At 57.2% G+C, this 20,538-nt stretch overlaps 2 protein-coding genes across 10 annotated transcripts in view; one reads left to right on the top strand and one right to left on the bottom strand.

The window, feature by feature from the left end:
* SPTB (spectrin beta, erythrocytic) overlaps nt 1–3,222 on the top strand; it is a 114,833-nt gene extending 111,611 nt beyond the window's left edge. For both annotated transcript variants that reach the window (XM_053927630.2, XM_071222008.1), the window contains exon 36: nt 27–3,222. In XM_053927630.2, the coding sequence (XP_053783605.1) occupies nt 27–194 (168 nt within the window). In that variant the 3' untranslated portion in view covers nt 195–3,222. The remainder of the gene's footprint in view (nt 1–26) is intronic.
* Nucleotides 3,223–4,598: 1,376 nt separating this feature from the next.
* Nucleotides 4,599–20,538, bottom strand: part of PLEKHG3 (pleckstrin homology and RhoGEF domain containing G3) — a 38,404-nt gene continuing 22,464 nt past the window's right edge. For 5 of the 8 annotated variants that reach the window (XM_053927631.2, XM_053927632.2, XM_053927636.2 and 2 more), the window contains 17 exons: nt 19,338–19,724; nt 18,127–18,224; nt 16,854–16,923; nt 16,473–16,519; nt 16,220–16,370; nt 15,997–16,128; nt 15,580–15,762; nt 15,305–15,397; nt 14,969–15,055; nt 14,675–14,708; nt 14,210–14,314; nt 11,440–11,478; nt 10,966–10,985; nt 10,085–10,444; nt 9,472–9,585; nt 6,487–7,906; nt 4,599–5,978 (listed from right to left, as the gene is read on the bottom strand). In XM_053927631.2, coding sequence (XP_053783606.1) covers nt 5,248–5,978; nt 6,487–7,906; nt 9,472–9,585; nt 10,085–10,444; nt 10,966–10,985; nt 11,440–11,478; nt 14,210–14,314; nt 14,675–14,708; nt 14,969–15,055; nt 15,305–15,397; nt 15,580–15,762; nt 15,997–16,128; nt 16,220–16,370; nt 16,473–16,519; nt 16,854–16,923; nt 18,127–18,224; nt 19,338–19,724 — 4,071 coding nt within the window. In that variant the 3' untranslated portion in view covers nt 4,599–5,247. The remainder of the gene's footprint in view (nt 5,979–6,486; nt 7,907–9,471; nt 9,586–10,084; nt 10,445–10,965; nt 10,986–11,439; nt 11,479–14,209; nt 14,315–14,674; nt 14,709–14,968; nt 15,056–15,304; nt 15,398–15,579; nt 15,763–15,996; nt 16,129–16,219; nt 16,371–16,472; nt 16,520–16,853; nt 16,924–18,126; nt 18,225–19,337; nt 19,725–20,538) is intronic. The other 3 variants (XM_053927634.2, XM_053927635.2, XM_053927633.2) reach the window with 2 other exon arrangements.

Genomic DNA, 20,538 nt, shown 5'->3' with positions numbered 1-20,538 from the left:
GAGGCCCTGACCCTCCCGCCCTGCAGGAGGAGATGCTGTCCTGGCTTCAGGGTGTGAGCACCGCCATCAACGAGTCCCAGAGTATCCGCACCAAGGCCCAGAGCCTGCCCTTGCCCTCCATCACCGGCCCTGACACCAGCCTTGGCAAGAAAGAAAAGGAAAAGAGATTCAGCTTCTTCCCCAAAAAGAAGTAGCCTCTTGTGGTGCCCCACAGGTGGGGCCGGGCGGTGCCACTGTGCCTCCCTCAACTGCCCAGGACAGGCTGCGGCGCCCTCGGCCTTGACCACGGCCCTTCTGCTGCCTGGTTGCCCGCTGCCCGTCGCCTGCCTGCTCCGAGTCGCCGGGCGGGGCTCCGGGGCCCATGCTGCACCGCAATACCTGCCTTCACCTGCCTGGCCAGATGCCTGCTCCCCCACCATCTGCAGAGCAGCTCCAGGGACAGAGGCTCCCAGCTCCACTGGGCCTCCGGGCCTGCGGGCAGAGTACGGTTTTCCCAGGCTCACGCCCTCCTCCTCACCCCATTCTTCGGCTGAGGGTGCACCAGGCCCCCAAGCCCCATAAAAGCTGGAGAAGGCTGGTGGGTTCATCAGATGCTGCCCACTCCCAAAGCAAGTTACTTGGGGTCACCCCTGACTTAGTCAAAACCAGGGAAAGGGAAGAAGACACTGGAAATACCTGACGTACCCCTGGGGCACAAGGACAGAGCCTTCAGGTAGGCCCGCAGGGCCCTAGGCCTGGGAAAAGGGCTGCTGGGGGCTGCAGGGACTCTATGGGCCTCTTCCCCACTGGGCTTCCTCAGAACCGGGTCTCTCACCTCAGGGGCCACCACGACATTCCCCCCTCCTCCTCCCACCAAAAAAGCAGGGGGGCACCCTCCAAGGTCCGTGGGTCCTAAGTGCAAGGGGCATCCGCTGCCTCCAGTACCCTCTGCTACCAACCATGGGTAGTAGAAGGATCAAGAAGCTGTCCAGCTGGTCTTTTTAAAACTTCAGTTAGAGCTTAGGACTAGAGCTCAGACCTGAAGGAGGTAGACAAGGCCCAACACTGCCTAAGGCGCTGCCTCTCCACACTGGGACGTACCCCCAACACCCAGTAGCAGCTGAACCAGCAATATCTGACTCAGACCCAGGACCCCTTAGAGGCAGTATGGTCCCCAGATAGCAGATGGACAGCCCAGCACCTGGAGTCAATGCCCAGTGAGTACTGTCTGCAGCGGGTACTAGCCGAGGGTACTGAGTACTGACTAAACAGCCAAGTTCATGCATGACCTGTCACCCTGGGGTGACACCCATGGCCATACCTGGATGTCACCACCCATGTAACAACCCATGGACAGCTGGGACAAATGCTGGGGCCAGAGCCATGAAGGTGTAGCACCCCTTGCTCAGCTTCTCCTGAAGGTTCTGCACTGGGGTGCGGAAGTCACCAAATATCTACCCCCTCCCCTCAGCCCAAGCACAGCCGAAGGGGCCCTGCAACCTACACCCGCGGGGAAAGCCTTCCCCAGGCTGCTTCGGTGGGACTGCTGGAGGGAGGAGGGCACTCGTTCCACAAGGATTTCCACCCCCCACCCTCTGAGAGCAATACGGCTGCAGCCCAGCATCTTAACTGGGGCTACCGTCCAAAAGAGGGTCAAGTTGGTGGCAGTGGGTGTTTCCCTGGAGAGACTAGAAAGGTCCCTGGGGACTGCAGCTGCTGTTTGTATCACCTTCCCCGTGGGAAGGAGCCTCAGATACACTGAGATGATTCCTCCGGAATGCAGGTGAGGCTCAGGTAGAAACCACAGGAGTAGGCATCCAGGGTTCCTAGGCCTTCCCAGGAGCACTTAGTGCAGACACACCTCGGAGATCAAGACCACTATGTCAAGGTGAAGTTGACTTCGGCAGACGAGAACCACAGGAGGGTGACGTTGTCTGATGGATCCTGACATCCCCAGGTCAGGTGGCCCCACCTCTGTAGCCAGGTCTTCACTTGGCCTCTGTGCACTTACCCCTACAGCCCTCTTTGTACCTGCAGGGAACGTAGTCTAGACCATTCACCAGCCTCTCTCTACACCCGGAGAAACCAAGGCAGGAGGCAGTGAGGTGACTACACTCACGTGGCAATAAGAAGGCCTCTGGTGCGTCCGAGGGCATGTCCTGCTCCAGAGCAGGTAGCACGTTCCTTGCTGCAGAGCAGGTGGTGGCAAGAATCTCCCTCCATTGCTGCCCTGGGCCAGTCTTGGGGGAGCCGGGGGACAAGGGGCCACCTTTTGCCCTCCATGTGTGCCAAAGCAGCACCTGCGTGAGGCACCTCCAACAAGCAACTCCACAGTCCCAAGAATGAAAGGGCCCTAAAGGAAGCGCTAGGACTTCACCACCCGGCTGCCCCTGTCAAGGGCGGCCAGCTGCATGTGACCCGCTACCTAGTGCCAGCTCCTGCGCATCCCTCCCACACCACACAGACCCCAAGACCCTCAACCAATGGGACAGAAATTGCAGGCACCCCGGTTTGGGAGACAGTGCCACGTGGGGGCTCAGCACCTGGTACCCTGGCATGGTTTTATGGGGATGGGGGGTGTTTGTTTTTGGTCCTCCTTACATTTTCTACTCTGCAATCTTTTAACAGTACTAGGTCGACACAGCTCCAGTCCACACCAGCACAACTGGCAGTTTAGGAGGAGCTCCTTCGGGGCATGGTCAGGTGGTCCTCCTTCCCCTTCATCCCTGGCCTCCACGGGCTCTGGTTGGGGGGGTTTTGGACGGTTCTTGGGCTTCCCTCCCCCGCCCCTCCACCAGCACCCATCACAGGAGGCCTATAGAAGGCTCAGCTCCCACCCACACCACTTCCTGCCAATCAGAGGGTGAGTAGGGTCCCGGAGGCTGGTTCTGGATGCCCCTCCTCCCTTCTGTGGGAGGAGACAGAGCGCCAAAGGACCACAAGGCTTGGTCCCTTGGACAAGCAAGCTCAGGGAGGTCACAGTGGAGGAGGCAGCGACAGGACTGCAACCCTGTGGGGCACAGACCACACAATCTGGGCCTTGTCCTCCACCTGCTCACACGTGCTTCCACCAAACAGAGGAAACCCATTTACTAGTTTTTCTAATAAACCAATAATAACACTCTATATTTCTCTCCATTTCTTATTTGACAAGCCTTGTTTCCCTTTGACTTAGGCCAAGAGGGCTAGGTGAGTGAGCAAGGAGGGAGCTGTGCCCAAGACCCTCTGGCTTGTCCCTGAGTCTTACAGGACAACTCTGCCAGCACTTCTGAGGAGAGACCTGGCTTAAAGCTCACCGGGCCGTGCCTTCTACCATCTTGAGGGCCTGCTCCCACAGGACTCAGGACAGAGGTCCGGCTGGACATCAGAGTCACCAGAATGCCTTGCCTGGGGTGCATCTCCGAAGGAGAGCGGTCATTTGGTCTGGGTGGATGGAATGCAGGCATAGCTGCTTTCCGAAAGGATCCACTGATGATTCTGATGAGCAGCCGGTGAGAACCACGGGGCTGGTTCAAGGTTCCCAGACATACCTAGATGGTTGTATAAGAATCACCTGGGAAAGTATTCACTACAACTTCCCAGGCTCCACCCACTGAACACTCTGAGTCAGGGAGTTTGAGCAATGTGTCATCCATCTCCTTCAATTTACAGATGAGGAAAAAGCAAGAGTTTAGGTGACCCAGCTAGATAACAGCAGCACTAGAACCAAAACCTGGGTCTTCTGACTCTCACTCCATTACGTCTATGGGCCCTCAACGTCATGACCCAAGACTTGCCTGGTAGAAGCCAGCTCTCTCCTCAGAAGTGGCCATAGAACATTCAAGGCAGCTGGCAGAACACGGCCCGTCTCTGCCCTGTCTGCTGCTGCCCCGCAGAGGCTCCACCAGCCTCTGTGCACCCATCTTTAGTTCGAGTCTGTCCTCCTCAGTCAGAAGACTTCTGAGGCCCTGAACCAACAGTGCTGTGGGGACACCTGAGGACCGGTCTACCATCTGAGCCCCGCAGACAGCAGAAACAGCAAAACAAGGCTGGTACCCCATGGAGAAGGGGAAGAAAATGCAACCGGAAACAGGGAGGCAGTCTTAGCCCTTTTGAATCAAAGACACTTTGAGAATGGGATGGAAACTGAGGATGCATCCCAGGAAAAAGTGTACTTGCACTGCTCACTCGATGCTGCAGGCCACCTAGAGACATTTCTGGGCTCCAGGTGTAGAACCCTCGCCTCTAGGATGTCTCCTGGGACTCACTGAGGGAGAAAGGAGTAAAAAGTCCCAGACATTAGAAACCGCTGCCTATTAGAAAAATGTTCCCTTCACTTCCCCATCCCTAGTTTCTTTAGCCCCACTTCAGCCCTTGAGGAAAAGAGCTAAAGGCTGGCATGATGCCCCTGCCCCCGACACAGGATACCAGGCTGTAGGTGGACAGAGAAGCCCGTGGGAATACAACAGCCAAGAACAAGTCCCCTCCCATTTGTCCTGCTGCCCCAGCTCCCCCATGAGCACCAGGTGCCTCGCACTTCGTAAGCATGGATGGCAGAGCGGACGTCAAATCTCCCACCCCTGCCACAATCCACTCTCCCCACCCCAGCCAGGCCCAGTAAAGAGGCCACACACAGGTCGGTTGGTCAGCAGTGGTTATTGCACCATTGGCAAATAATGAAATGTGTATACATTAGCGACAACCACAGGGTCAGCGAAACAATCCACAAAAGTACCTGAACTGAGTCCGTTACATTCTTCACGGGACGGGAATCAACAACAGGGAAAACACACACTCGAGTGCGCACACAAACAATAAATTATGGGTCTCGTTCCTGCCTGGATCCTAAGAAAAGGCATGGCTAAAGAGCAAGCAAGCCTCTCCGGGCCACCTTCCCGCGTCTCCCCCGGCGGGCTCCTCGGTCTGGCAGTGGCCAGCTGACACTGGGGGCCTGAGCAGGGCTTGCTCTCCCTGGGAAGAGGTGAGCTTAAATATTTGGCTTCTTACCAGAGAAGAACTGGATATAAGGGAAGTGGCCACACTGGCCTCGGAGGGAAGAGGGGCTCGTCGGGACCTGTGGACGGTCACCGTGAGCTTGTGAGGGGAGGGCACCCGCGTGGTCACAGCAGGTGAAGGCACTTGCTGAGTACACCAGAGCACTGTTCCCGGGCACGGCCTTTCGGAGGGCCCTGGGTGAGGCTCCTGTAAGGAGGGTGAGCCCAAACTTGTGGACATACGTCAAGGCTCCTCCTCATCCCCTAAGCTCCTCCTTCCCCCAAGATTCAAGAGTCAACCTACAGAGTTCAAGGCTTGGAATTTCTCCCTCAGGTTTCTCACGATGCCTTGCTGGCTTGGGTCCACTAGGTCCCTGGGACCCTCTTCCTTCAGCTGATACTCGGGCAACTCCTGCAAATCCTGGCCCTGCCCCACTATGGCTGCTGCTGAGCTCAGTCCCGGGCCTCTGCCCTCCTCCAGCCCCACTGCAGGGCCAGACAGGGGTTCCTTCTCCATGATGATCACCCGCCGGTTGTTCTCCAGAGTGAGGTCTGCAGTGACGTACAGGGCCTTCTCTCCCTCTGGCCCACTTTGGCGCAACGCCCCAGGAGGCTGGGGCTGGGCGGCCTCTGGGCCCACCTGGCCCCTCTTGGCACTCAGGCTGCAGCAGCGGCCCACCCTGCCCGACAGAGGCGGCTCCACCATGTTCTCTGGCACTGAGCGGCTCCGGTTGACAGGTGGGCCTCGGGACCGGCTTCCCTCGGCCTGGACCGCCTCGTCATTAGAGGCGTACTTGGAACAGAGCTCTCGGACGTCAGGCCAGTTGAAGGTCTCAGTGTCAAAGGGGCTGAGGGGGCTTCGAGTGGCAGGGCGGGCCCCAGGTGAAGTGGTCCTCGAGTTGGCAGCAGAAGGGATGGAGAAGCGCCGCGGTGATGTCTCCCCAGCAGAGCAGGGCTTGGGCAGGCTGTGCTCCTGGGCCAGCACCTCCTCATGGTTGAAGAGGGACAGCACCGGCTTTCTCTTACCTATGAGGAGAGAGAGTGGCCTGAGTCACTGGGTGGGAAGGGAGAGCAGAAGTGAGGGCTGTGAACTTCTGGGGAAGGCTGGTTGGTGGGGTTTTGGGTGTGATCATGGAAGACAACCCTCATGTATCATCCACGGTCCCTTTATCAAAGGGAAATGGGGAGAATAAAGAAAAGGTAGTGGACAAGGGGTTAAGAGTCGAAGGACGAAAGACTCGAGCTTCTGCTCTCCTGGAGAAGGAGGCGTGACTATATTTCCTCCAAAGGTCTCTGCTCCACAGGAAGGATGGGGGGAGGGCAGTGAGCATGCTCAACCAGGGCCCCATGGGTGGCCTCGGGGCATTAGACCAGCTGCCTGGGCTCACCCTGGCCCTTGGTCCTCAGTGTGGTGGCCAGCCCTCTTTGGTAGAGGTTCTTTGGGGGGGCACTCTCCCCCAAAAGCCAACTGACTCTTAAAAGGCTCTTCCACCCCAGACTTGTGGGAGGGGCCCAATCCCTACCCCCATCATACCTTTGCCACCCGATGGCAATCCAGCCTCCTCCTGCAGGTGGGGAATAGCAGAAGCTGCATTTTCCCATGGCAGTGGTGGCCTGGCTGTCCCAGCCTTGCTCTTGATCCGAAGGCTGTACTGGCGGGCCAGCTGGTAGACCTTGTTCTTGACTCGCTCACTCATGTGGCTGTCCATCACCTGGGAGAGCTGCACTATGCAGGGGTGCAGCGGGGCCACCAGCTCTCCCTGGGGGCCACTGCTCAGTTCCTTTACCAGCTCCTTCAGCTCCCGGGCCAGGTGGGCTGGGCTGGGCCGCTGGGTGGGGGAGGCGCTCTCTGGTGAGGCAGCAGCTGACTCTTCAGTGATAGCTCCCAGCTCGTGCTCCTCCAGGATGAAAAGTGGCTCATGCAGGTCAAAGCCATTGGCCTGACCTTGGCCTGGCCCCTTCCGAGGGCTCCCCCCAGAAGACTCCATCCCCTCCCAGATCTTCACGATTTCTGAAGATGGGCGGAACTCCGCATCTGTGATAGGAGCTGGCTCCCCAGAACCTGCACCCACCTGACCTGGTCCTGGGAGGTCAAATAGGGTCCATGAAGCCGGCCTGGAGCCCACCTGTCTCTTGTGCCCCAGTGGGGCCACTGGCTCCGGGTTCTGCCTGGGAAGGTTGTTGAACCTGAAGACCGAGTTTCTCACCAGGCCTTTGGGGATATAGGAGAGGCTCTCCCTGCGTCGGACACTAAAGCCCGCATCGTGGTGCTCTGCATTTTCGTAGTAGCTCTTGATTTTGTCCAGCAACAGCCGGTCTCGTGTGGACAGCATAGATTCCTTCTTCTTGCAGGAAGACCTATTGGTCTCTGTTGAGCAGTCTGGGCTTGGAGGCTCCGTCCCATTGACAGAAGGGCCACTCTCCATGGCCATGCCCATACTGAGGTCCACTGCTTGGGGGAGCTGAGAGCTGAGGGCGTCTGTGGTGCTGTCACACCAGGCCAGGCCTTTCTCGCTGCCCTCCAGGCTGAGCGCACTGCTGCTCCGGCTGGGCAGCCTCGGGGTCCCGAAGCCAGTGGCCTTGCCGTCCTCCAGTGCCAGGCTGCTCCGCCGAGAGAAGCTGCTGACGAACCGCTCAGCAATGACACTGGCCTGGTCTAGCACAGAGGGCGGCAGGAGGCTCTCTGACTCTTGGGCAGTCCCCATTCCCTCCTCCTCCTCCTCCTCATCATCCTCCTCTTCCTCACTGCTCAAAGCCTTCATGTCTTCAGTGCTCTTGGCCACCACAAAGTCCACCATGTCACTTCCATGGTTCAGCCCCAGCAGCTCCCGATGGGCATCAAGCTGTGTTTCCAGGACTTCTGGAGACTCTGTGTCTGAGGGCATCTCCTCGGCGCTGGGGCCTTCCACAGCAAACACCTCCGGCTCTGTCCCAGGCTCAGGGTCTGGCTCAGCCTGGGAGAGCAGAGAGAGCTCACATGAGACCCGGGGACGAGGGGACAGCACAGTCTGCCTGCTCAAAGCCTAGTGAGAGGGGCTGCAGTTTACAACAGAAGGGGCAACAGGTCCTCAGGGGGAGGAACGTGACGCTGTCCCTTAGTGACCCTGCAGCTGTGGTGCTGGGCCAAGGAAAATTCTAGGGATGTGGATGGGAGAAAGTGGTGGCATCTCTCTGTGGCAGCTTGTCTGGGAGCCACACTGACAGATGGGAACACACAAACTCAGGGTCAGCGCCAGTACTCCCTGCCCAGTGGTGAAGCAGCTCCCTACAGTCTTAGAGGCTCCCGGCGAGGGAGTTGTTCTGGGTTCAAACCCAGGCCTGAGCAACCTGAGAGGCCACGGCCTCCTGCGCAGCTCAGGGTCCCGAGGGCAACAGGACCATATGCTGGAATCCTGCAAAGGGTGAGACAGGAATGTGGCTCCTGTGCATGTGCCTAGCAGATGGGCAAGGAAGGAAGCAAGTTTGAGAACTCCCTCTTGACTACCCTTTAAGTCATCTGAACCACGTAACTGGCTAATACAGGCAGCTTCCCAGAGAGGTCTATAGGGAGAAGACAGGCGCAAACACTCTGCACTCTGAGGAATCAGGCTCGATCCCACTGATGTCGTCCAGAATCTGCAGAGCACAAGCCATGACCTAGGCCCGCACTGTCCAACGACAGTAGCCGCCAGCCACACGTGCCTTCCAAGCACCTGAAATGGGACTAGTCCAAACTGAAATCAGCTGTAAAGGTAAAATACACACCACTGCAAAAACTTCATACAAAAGCAGCATAAACCATCTCATGAACAGCTTTTTATATTGATTACATATTGAAACGGTAACAGGTTGGACATACTGGATTAAATGATGTTTTAATGTGGCTACTAGACAAGTGAATATCACACATGTGGCTAGCACGCTATCCCTGGACAGCACCACTCTAGACCTTATCCAGTGTCGTCCAATTTCTCAGTCTCTGGCTGTGAGGCCCACCCCGGGGTCTAGGCCTCACGAACAAATTTTCCTTGTGACTTCGGGAAAGCAAAGGCCTCCATTTCCAGACAACCCACAGATGGCATGGAGTGGCGGGAAGAAGAGCTTGGGCTCCTGAGCCACAGGCCCAAGCCACGTCAGGCACATCACCCAACCGTTCTGAGCCTCCTTCTCCCTGGTAGAGCTATTGCAGAGAACAGACGGAATAAATAAACACCAGACGTGCAGGAGGTACGCCTTACACCCTACACGGGGAGGCCTGGCTGAGGGATCTAAAATCTGGTCACTTCTTCTAACTATGCCCTTTGGCAAGGGCCTACATCTGCCCAAAGGAAAGGGCGCCTTCCTCTCATTCATAGAAAGGGGCTGCCTGCTCACCAAGCCCTGTGCCCATAAAACCAGACAGGCTTCCTGAAGGGATGATAGAGTCCTGTCCCCACAGACCCAACGGGAGAGCCCATGCCTGAGAGCCCCTCCAGCAGACCTGGAGATCTGGGCTCCAGACACCTCTGCACTGTCCCCCTCCCACCTGCTGGCCACTCACCTCAGGCAGGGAAGAAACGGACTCAAAGCTCATGCACTTCTCAGCACTGGTGGCAGACCGGCTGCTGGGCCTCCTGCAGCTCTCGGGGCCTTCAGACTCTCCGCGCCCCTTCCCCTACAGGGAGCAGAGGGCAGTCATCAACTCCCGGGACAACTGGGGGCTGGTCCCTTCCGCATCCATCCCAACACAGGCGGCTCCCTAAGGGGGCTGGGCTTTGCTGAGTGCCAGTTTGGACCTGAGCCACTCCAGAATCAACCTGAACTGCCAGATCTGGGGACACAAATCCCCGCCAGGTATGCAGCCTCAGAAAAGCCCAACCCCCTTGACCCTTGCAGCCCTGCTGTGTGCTGCCATCTCCCCTTGCCCACCACCTCCACCCTGTTAGTCATGCTTGTTGGGTAGTATGCTAGTTTGCACCCAGTGCTGGAACACTGCATGCCGGGGGCTCACCAGGGCGTGACGGTGAGTGAGGGGTTAAGAAGTGCTGATGGCAGAAGTACAGGAACAAGAACAGAGGGGTGGAGAGGGCAGGGGAAGGGACTCTAGGATGGGCATGGGTTTGAACATGCCAGGGAACATGCAAGGAGGAGGGGAGATCAAAGAGACACCTCACCATAGCACCCCGGGAGAAAAGTAAAGCGTTGGCCCGATAGTGCCAGCAGTGGAGGGCGGCCAGCAGGGAGCTGGCAAAGTCAGCTACCTGCTCCGCCACTGCCAGGCTCTCCTCCTCCTCCTCCTCTTCCTCTGAGCCTGGGGGCTCCAGCCCAGACCCCTTCTTGCTGCCTTCATGCCCTGCCAGGTCCTCCAGAGAGACCTGAAAGGCCTGTTCCTCCTCCTCGTCCTCCACCACCACTTCCTCCTCCTCCTCGTCCTCCTCCTGCTCTTCCCGGGCACCCCCTTCAGTCTCTGGCTGCAGGCCCCGAGTACGGGACGGCTGCCCAAAGTCCAGGAGAGCGCCAGCACTGCCTGCATGCTGTTCAGAGCACGAGACCCCTCGTGACCAGCCTCAGGGCAGCACCCCTCCTCCTTCCAGTGGTTGCGGGGTGAGGAGGCTTTATACAGAAATGCACCTCCAGATACCAACCCCCGGTCTCCACTTAAGCCCAGTGAAGACCAGAGGGGGTGAGGGTGAGGGGAAGTAGGGGTAGGAGTGGTTCTCAAGATAGAGACTGGGGAAAGCTAGGACAGGGGCCTGGTCAGGAACTCAAGACCCAGAGAGGCCTGCCTGCCCCAGAGAGGAAAAACTGAGAGCATCCAGGCTGGGCAGGCCACCACCAGGGTACCATTCCAGGGGAAGGGTACAGGAGGGTCCCCAGAGCAAGGACCATGGCTTATTCACCTCTGTGGCCCACATGGCAGAGCCTGGTGCACCGGAGGTGCTTGATAGGCATTTGTTAAATGAATGAAGACAATGAGAGCTAAAGGAGCCAGGGGCTGACCTGGGCAGTCCCACCCCACTCCACCCAGCCAGTGCCCTCTGCCCACAAGCCTTACCTTCATTCCCACTGCTCTGGCTGCCGCCACCACCGCAGAGTCCCAATGTGTGGGCAAGGGCAAGGGCAAGGGCAAGTGGAGGGAAGATGGGTAAACAGGAGAATGAGCCTCTTTATACAGGATAGAGGCTAGAGCCCCCTGGGGAAGACCTCTCTGGGGGCTCCTATTCCTAGAACCCTCAAAGGAATGACAGGCAGAACAGGACCCGGGGCAGGGGGGCAGGGAGGTGTGCAGAGCGGTGCAGGTCTGTGAGTGTCACTTGCTCCTGCTGTTACCTGAGAACAGGGTGAAAGCCACGAGAGTTGGGGATCAAGCCCCCTCGCTAGACAGCAAGGACAGGCCCACATTCTGGGAAGAATAGAGACACAGTCCCCTCTAAACTGTCCTCAATATCCCCACCCAGGTGGTTACCTACATCACCTTCTGGCCCCTGCCCTAGGGCCACGTGAATGGCTGTCGACCCTTCACACTCACCTTTCTCACTGAGCTGCCTGAGCAGGTGTCTGGTTGGCTCTGAGGAGAAAAGCGCAGGGGCAGTCAGCACAGACCTGGAAACAGCCCTGCCCCAACGCCCACAGCACCACCAGCCCGTCACCTGCTGGAAGTCCACTCAGGCTTGCCCCCACCCCAGCCCTAGGGCCTGAAGGTGGTGGCCCTCAGACCTACCACAGAGGGAGGCAGGGCCACGCCCATCAGGCCTGGCCCACGGCTATTACTGCCAGTCCCCAGGGGCAGCACTGCCCACGATCCCAAGTTAGCACAGCTCACACAAGGAGCCACAGCCCCACACTCCTTCAGACTAACTAGCCACTGCTCTGGAGGTCCATGGTGCCACCTCAAGCCCCACCTTGCCTGCAATGAGCCCATCAGCACATTAGCTACAGCCCAGGCCAAGCTCTCTTAGAGCACCCCACTGGAAAGCAGAGGCCACACCCGACTTTCTGGAGCCCTTAAGGCCTGGCACCACGAAGCCTTGCTGCCTGCTGGGGAGTGCTGCCCGGCTGCACAGGGGCCCACCAGGCTCTAGGGACAGGACACCAAACACATCCATTAGGCAGATGGTGTCACCGCCTTGTACCCCAGCCTTTTCTGCAGACAGACCTGAGACAGGACGGCAGGGATAAGAGGACACCTGTCAACGGACCGGTCTGTAGAGCCTTGACCTCGGCCCACACTGCCCTTGCCCACTTGGCATCAAGTGGGAAGCCCACTATAAACTCGAAGCCAGAAGGAAAGTCTGCAGAGGTCTCTTAGCTGTTCCTGGGCAGGGGAGGATACAGAAAACCTTTTTCTCTCCTGAGATGCGTGTGCACCTACACACGCGCACACACATGGTCTGCACAACTTAAGTAAACATCCAACTGTTTTCATAAAACACTCAAGTCTCTCATTCTAGAACTTGTAATCAAGAATGTGTAATAAGTGACAAATAATGACACCAGCACCTCACTTATACATAAATGGCCTTTATCTGCCCATCTCAGCTCTCCGGAAGCAGGAGGCAGAAAAGGCCCGGAGGCAGCAGAGCAGCTGGCTGAGAGCAGGCAGAAAGCTCCTGCCGGACTCGCGTCCTCCCTTCTCAGCCTCTTCCTGACCTGCTCTTACATCCACGCCCCACAGGTTCAACGCCTGATTTCTGGCAGATGGAAGGCAAAGAACGGATACTACAGGCAAGCACGTAAGACAGATGAGAACAAACACTCGGCGGTGCAAGGATGGACACAACACCGCGAATGCAGGCTGTCTGTATGGGGACCTCCTCCAGTTCCCCGCTCCAGGAGGCCCTGAAAAACCTAGCAGTTCATACACCACAGAGATGCACTGCATCTGTGGTCAGCACCCTCTGTTTTAAAGGCTCCAGAGTATGAAGTGTATTTTAGAAAGATGTCTCTCTAATAATGGTTAAAACTAAAATACAAAAACAAGACACAAGTAAACCTAACTCTTTTAGAGTTTCCAGGCTAAAATCTCGGCCATGTGGAAACTTAAGCTCTAAAATGGCTCATTTCCCGAGGGCCTCGACAGCTCTAGTTTGGATGCTGGCCCATGACAGGTAGCATTACTATGACTACCACCACCACCACCACCACCCACACTTACTGAGCACGTCCATGTGCCAGCGGTTCCCAATTTAAAGCTATGGCAGGTTACGAGAGAATTCCAGAGGGACAGCAAGAGGATTCTAGAAGGAAGTTAACACCGCCAATTTGGGGCTTAACATATGGCCCCATAAAATTTTGCAACCATGACAATTTGCCTGGGGTTCAGGATCCACTGGGAGCAATACCAAACAAAGTAAAACCACAGAAGCTTTCCAGAGACCGCCTGGCTCCATCTTTTAGAGACCAAAGCGGCGCATCAATCCGCACAGGTATCCAAGGGGCCTGTGGGTCACAGCCAATCAAAGCCCAAAGCACTGTAGAGATCCAAGCCAGGACACCGTTCCAGTCACACCGGAGTCTTTCTCTTCAGGGATCTCCAAGACATTTCCCACCCTAACTCCCACTACGTGAATAAGTTTGGCAGGTACCTGGCTGAGGCCAAATTCTTCCCTGGGCCTCAGACTGAAGGGCAGAGTAGAAACAGATATAGCAAACACATTCAGGGGGATAAAGGGCAACGCAAAAAAATACAACTTAAAAATTTTTTTAAAACAGGATGCTCAGGAAAAAAGAAACACTCATCACCAGGAGAGCTAAGAATAAGAGCAATGTCTTCTCTTTTTCAATAGACAATTCACTCCATTTACTCCAAGTACATAGTAGCAAGCCCAGTCATGGAAAACCCAGGAGAGGAAAATGGAACTTTTCCTGAGACCCAAAGTCAATATTTCCCGTCTGGAGTTGATGCCACTTGGAGTATAACTTGTTTTCCCCACGTCCTGCCTCTGCTCGGCTCCTGACACATGCCTGAGAGCTACTCCTGGCTGACCACCAGCATTCTGCGTGGTGAGGGAGGGAGGTTTCAGTCGCAGGGAGCTGAACAGGGTGCCAAGGCCGGAGTGAACAAGCGTTCCTAGGGCCTTGGAAAAGGTGGGCTGCCCAAACTTGATGGGCAAGAAAGGCTCAAAGGTGCCAGATGGAGGGTGGCACAGGGAGAGGATGCTCCATATACGCCTGCCTTGCCCTTTCCCAGGACTTCCGGAGGTGCGAGCCAGCCCCAAATGCTGCTGCAAAGGGCCCCCCCGGGCTCCCCACCAAGTCAGGGGCCTGCAAAGTTACCTCTCTGCCCACACAGCCCTTACCAGACTGCCGGCGGCCCTGGCGGCGCCCCTCGTGGGTGGAAACCTCATCCTGGGAGGACCAAGCCTTCTTCAGGCGCTCTGGGCTGTAGCGGTACCGATTGGGATCTGCACCCAGGAGAGATAATCAGTCCTTTGGGACCCTGTCAGCTGTGGCCTAGACTCTGACCGTACCCAACCACACCCCTGTTGCCCACCCCAACTCCCGGGGCCAGAAGCCTCCAAAGCTTCCTCCTCTTCCATCTTCCATCCAACTGCGTTTGGGAGCAGCAGGCACGGGGAGTCCGCCTGTCAGCAGTGCTGTGCCCCTAGGCTCACAGTACACCCCCAGGCCTTGACAAAAGGAGTTTCCCAGGCCTCCCTGCTCCCGGGAATCTAAGCATCAGGCAAAGCTTCCCCAGGACGCAGCCTGACGTAGAAAGGTACACAAACAGGGACAGAGCAGACAGGAAGGCTACATGTACTTACAATAGGAATCCATTTCCAAGATGGCTTCCTTGGCCTGGAAGGGAAGAAACCCACCTCATTATGACCTTGCCATGTGCCGTGCCTCCCCCAGCACACGGACTCCGTCTTGCTGGGTGAGGACACATCTCGGTGCTCTGCTGAGGCCCAGAGCCCAGGGCATCCACTGAACTGACCCCCGCTGTGGAGCCAATGTCCAGAGGGTGAGGCCCCGGTGGACCCTCCAGCTGGCTCTGAAGGACACCCTCTCCCTATACCCCATTAGGACCTGGGGGCGGGGGTGTCCCAGGAATGCACCTTCTGGGGGATGGTTGTGTGGTGGTTCTCCAGGATAAGCCTCTTGATGTGGTGAGTCCAGTTCCGTTTCTCCTCCACTGTTTTGGCCTGGGAGGACCCAAGGGAGAGGAAGCCAGGGGTTAAGCCAGGCCTGAAGGCACATGACATGGGCCGTGCTTCTGCCCAGCAGGGCAGAGGTGGAAAGAGAGCCTCTACTGGGGCCTCTGCGAAGCTACTTCAAGTCGTCAGCACAAGCCTGAGGGGTGCCCACAATGACCCTGACCTTCCAGAGGGAGGCCCTGAGGCTCAGTGCAGCTCAGTGAGTGGAGGTAGGTCTGTCCCTGGCCCACCCCTCACCTGGATGCTGTACTGCTGCTTGCTGTGCTTGTAGTGAGTGACGGTGAAGCACAGGGAGTCTCTGGTGCTTTCAATCAGCATCAGGGAGGAGCACTGTTGGGGAGGGAGAGGGCAGTCAAACACAAGGAGCAGGAGGGGAAGCTGACCTGGAGCCCAGCCCCTCAAAATCGCCTGGGGAGACAGGGAGAATAATTGAAGAAGGATGGAGCTGCATCCACACTGACTTGGGGATGACGAGGACAAGGACGAAGAGGGAAGGGAAGCAGCCTGGTTACCGGGATGTGCCCCTTGTAGACAAAGTGATCGCCCCGCTTCTTGGTGATGAGCAGCGCTTTGTCAAAGAGGAAGAAGGTCTTCTCGTTCCGCACGCGGTGCAGGCGGAATGTGCCCTCCAGGACGAGCTCCCCGTAGATGGTCAGGTCCGGCCCCTTCCAGTTGATGAGCAGCGACTGAATCTCCTGCAGCACAAAAGCCCCAACCCCAAGGGTCAGGCTTCTCATGACCTTGCTGGGGACCCCAGAGGGCTCCTGGAGGCTCCCGAAAATCCAGCCACTGCTGGGTTTCCCCAGGGAAACCTGTCCCACACGGATGCCGCCCCTCTGCTCACCTGTGCAGGGCAACGACATTCCCTCTCCAGGCCCATGCCCACCCAGCCACCCTTGCATGTCCCTACAGCCACCAGCCCGGAGCACCTGGAGCCGGACTGCGTGCTCATGCCTCCTCTTCATATCGTTGATGTACCAGGCCACGCAGGTCATGGTGTCAATGGCATCCTCCACCACCTCAAAGCCTTCCTCTTCTTCATCAAAATGTTTGGCAATTTCCTGTGTGGGAGACAGGGACTTAGGCAGCCCACAGACTCAAGGGTCCTGCCCTCCCGCAGCCGCCCATGTACTCAGGGGACCCTTGAGTTACCTGGAGCAGCAGGTGGTACTTGAGGATGCGCTGGACGGGCTTCAGCAGGTAGGAGCCCAAGGGCAGTGAGTGCTGCAGCAGCTCCTGTCGGTCCTGGAAGAACTTGGCCTGCTGCTTGTCCCGCATGCACTCCATCAGGGCGGCCACTGAGCTGGGAGTGGGGAAAGGACTGTCACGGCCCCGAAACATGTGGATGGGGAAGTGGGGTGCTCCAGACTCACCAAATGGATCCTACTCCACCCCAATTACTCACTTGGGGTAGTTGTTGCAATACTGGGTGTATATATCAAACTCTTGGCTCTAAGGAGAAACCAAAAATAGTGATTTCAGAGAGACTCCCATTGGACTGTAAACCCAGGTGTACTGAAGACATACCCTAAGTCCCCAGAGCAACTCTGCACCCCTTCCTCTGAGTGTCTATAGACCTACCTTTGTACCCATCTGTCTGACAAGCCATCCACCCAGCAACCCCTGGTGCCACCCCAGAGCACCCTCCCCAACCCAGACAGGACACCAGGCACACCGCCCATGGAGAGGGGGCTCCAAGGCTCAAGTGTCCCGTGAAGGTGGGAGTTTCTGTCCCACTGAGCCTCCAGCAGAACAGGACAAGAGGCAAGGACCCAGCCCTTCTTACCCTTTCCACAAAGCAGCTGGCCACAGCCACAGGGTCACCATTGCAGTTGTCCAGGTCTCTGAGTAGCTGACTGGATGAGGAAGAGTGGTCATCAGACCCCAAACCACTTGCAGCCTCCACAGCTACCGACCCACCATGCCCCTCGCCAACCTCCTGGTGCCCAGACACACAGCCAGCCCTGGTGTCATGCCAAAGGGCTTCCACCCTCAAAGTGAGCCCTGCCCAGGGCAGCAACCACAAAAAGCACCCAGCAACACTGCAAAGATAGGGAGCGAGGGAGATCCACATGCTCAGCAAGAGGAAGAAAGGACACCAGTACCCACCTCGGGAGAGGACACGGCTCCTCTGCAGGCAGAAGGAGTCAAACACACAAAAGCAGAGATTAAAGGAGAAAGAAAAGAGAAAGGGGGCTCGCAAAAGAACCAAGTCCCCAGTTCAAAAGGATGCAGTAAAAGGAGAGAGACAGGGTGACTCCAGCACCCCTTTTTCTTAGATGGGGGCACTACAGAAAACCCTAGAAAGGATGACCCCCCCTTGCCAACCCCTCACAAGCTCGTCTAGGTCTCCTTCCAGACTTCTCTAGCTTGCACAGCAGGAGGTCTCCCTGCCCATCTTAAAGGGCCTGGGGTAAGGTTCCTCCTGAACTATCTCCCCTTCCCCTCAAGTTCTGCTCCTCCTGACCACTGCCCTTCCTCTGGGGCATCTGTGGGTCCAGGCAGCACATGATGGACCCTCAAAGGGCCCCTCTGCCCTGAAGCAATCCTTCGCCAGGCCTTGTTCAGCCTTGCCCGTCAAGCCTTGCCTGACCTGTGCATTTCCCTAATGGGTCAGATCACTTCCAGGGAGCCCTGACTTCCCATGAGGTCAGCAGGAAGATGGAGAAGAAATTAAGAGATGTGCAAGTGGAAGACAAAGATGAGAAGGACAAAGGGGTCACAAAGGGAGAGAGGGAAAAGTATCATGTGCAAGGGTCCAGCAGTCCCCTGAGGGGGTGTTGGCTCACGCTAAAACCCAACAAGCTCGTGGCCTCAGATGATCTCCCTGCCTGACAGGAAGCACCTAGGCCCCAGGGCACATGGTCTCACAGGTCCTCTCTCCTGTAGGGAGCTAACTGAACCTTGTACAGGGTTGGGCCACCCTTCCCCACCCTCAGACAGCAGACCCTGAGCCCACACGGCACAGCCCACCACATCAAGGACTTCCAAGATCCCCCCCCAGACCCCAAGATGGGCCTCACAGGTGTAACACAGTGTATGTCAGGCCCGCTCCCTACCTGTTCAGTGCGTAGATGTTTTCTATGTTCCCAAAGAGGGCACTGACTTGTTCTGGCTTCAGCAGCCCAGGTGTGTCAATGATCTTCAGCAGGTAGTCCTGCACGGAGAGAGGCATCAAAGGCCAGCCCCTCCCAGCACAATGCTGTCCCGGCCACGCCTCATCGGACAGCTGTTTCTCAAACATCACCTACTGGACGGGGTTGGACAGTTCCGCCCCAAAATTAATATCCACCTGGAACCTCAGAATGTGACCTCTGCAGATATAACTAGTTAAGGATCTCAAGACACTATCATACTGGATTTAGGGTGGGCCTAAATCCAATGGCTAGTGTCCTTATAAGAGAGGGCACAGAGAGACAGAGAAGAAGGCAACGAGAAGACACAGGCAGAGATTGGGGTGATGCCACCTACAGGCCAAAGAACAGGAACGATGGCCAGCAACCACCCGAAGCCGAACGCACTCTCCCTCAGGGCCTCCAGAAGGAACCAGCCCTGCCAAATCTTGATTTCTAACTGCTGGCCTCCTAAATCGGAACGGAATAAATGTCTGTGTCTTAAGCCCTGCAGTTTGTGGTAATTTGTCACAGCAGCCCCGGGAAACCAACAGAACCCCCTCCACAGTGGGTGGCTTCTGTGGGGGCAGCCACACAGCTGTCTTCTCCTGTGTGCCCCGCACAGTGTGAAACACTTCACTGCCACAGCCCTGCCAGGCAGGTGCCTCTTCATTCAGGAAATGAGGAACCTGAGGCTGTGTGTGTGTGTGTTGCCAGGGCGGGGCGAGGAACCCCTGTGCCTGAGACCCCATAGCTACCGAACCACAGAGCAGGGGTCTGGGAGCAGGCAAGAGGGGTGGAGTAGGTTTCTTCAGCTCGTTCAGTCTCCACTGAGCACAAGATCCCTTTCATCCTTGTCAAGGGTGCCTACTCCCTGGGGACCTGCAGAAGTTCTACCCACTGGAGCAACTGGTCTGAGCCAGAGTCACAAGGCAGTGTGAACAGTCAGCAGCCTCCCCAGGGCGGGAGACGGGAGGCTGCCCCGCTAGTCACAGGAAGCAGACCTTCCGAGATAACTGTGCTAGGGAGAACTAACTGTCCTTCAGGGCTGGTGGTGATAAGTTTATGCAAGACAGCCAGGCCGCCAAGGCCAGCCCGAGAGGAGGTGGCAGAGGCTCCCCTCCCACCCTGCAGCTCTGCAGCCACGAGGGCCTTACCTCCACTATGCTGCGCAGGTCCTGCACATACATACGCTCAGTTTCCACGATTTCCCGCACCACGCGGCCCAGGTAGCTGAGCTTGTGCGCAGGCGCTGCCGCTGCGCGGCTGCTGAATGGGGACAGGGGTCCCTTCTTGTTCAGCCAGCTGCTGGAGTTGTTGTTGTTGTTGCGCGGGTGCTGGCCGCGCGGGGAGCCTGCCCCATTCTTGGCTGAGGCCTCGGGGCCACTGGGCTCCTCCATGGCGCCTCGGCTGTCACGGGAGGAGCCCGACGAGGACGTGGTGGAGGTCAGGCTCGCCGGCCGCTCCTGGCTGCCGTCCGGGCGGAGGGAGGCAGAGACGGGCATCCTGGCATCGCTGCCCGGCGGGGGCACTCCGGGGAGATTCTGCACAGGACAGACAAGGAGTCGAGCTCTGAGTCCTCACAGAAACACAGAGTAAAAGGGTGGCTTCCTGGGTTGGGTTGCAGAGGGAGGAGGTGGTTGTTTAGGTGGATACAGAGTTTCAGGTTTGTGAGATAATAAAAACTTCTGTGGATGGATTCCTGGTGATGGAGTCACAGCAATGTGAATGGATTCATTGCCACTTAAAAATGGATAAAATGCATATTTTATCTTGTTTTTAAAACCATTTTACCACAATTGTAAAAACCGCAGCTCTGAACCCCCACGAAGTCCCTCCCCTCAGACCCTGCAGCATCTCTGGGGATGCCCATGAGAGTCCCTCCTGACTCCAACAGCTCCACCGTCATCTTTGCAGGGCGGCAGCAAGGTGGACCCCATCCAGGGACAAGAAGGGCTCAGCCACTGAGGCCCAGAAAGGCGAAGCAGACATCCCTGCCAGACCCCTGGGGGCAGTGCCTTCTGAAGGAACCCCCAGTACCTAGCCTCTCAGAGCCTGGGCTCCTCACCTCTGCCCTAGCACTGTGTCCTCCCGGCTCTCAGCCTGGTGCCTGGCACAGGGCAAGGGCTCCATAAACAGTCAAAATGGTGATGCTAATTGTAGTTGTCAAAAAGCTCTTCCCAAGGGCCACCTGTCAGAGCCTGTGATGGGGTCCCCAGACAAGGGCAGGCTCTTGGAAGCTAAGACAATACTCATGCCAGAGGGCAATAGTCTCCCCGAGACTGCAAAATCTCTAGGGCAACAGTGGCTGCACCATGAACCTGAAAATTTCAGGGTGCTGACAGAGAAGGCAGAGGA

The sequence above is a fragment of the Desmodus rotundus genome, chromosome 7 (genome assembly GCF_022682495.2).
Source record: "Desmodus rotundus isolate HL8 chromosome 7, HLdesRot8A.1, whole genome shotgun sequence".
Taxonomy (NCBI): Eukaryota; Metazoa; Chordata; class Mammalia; order Chiroptera; family Phyllostomidae; genus Desmodus; species Desmodus rotundus.
This window is presented reverse-complemented; position numbering and strand designations above follow the sequence as displayed.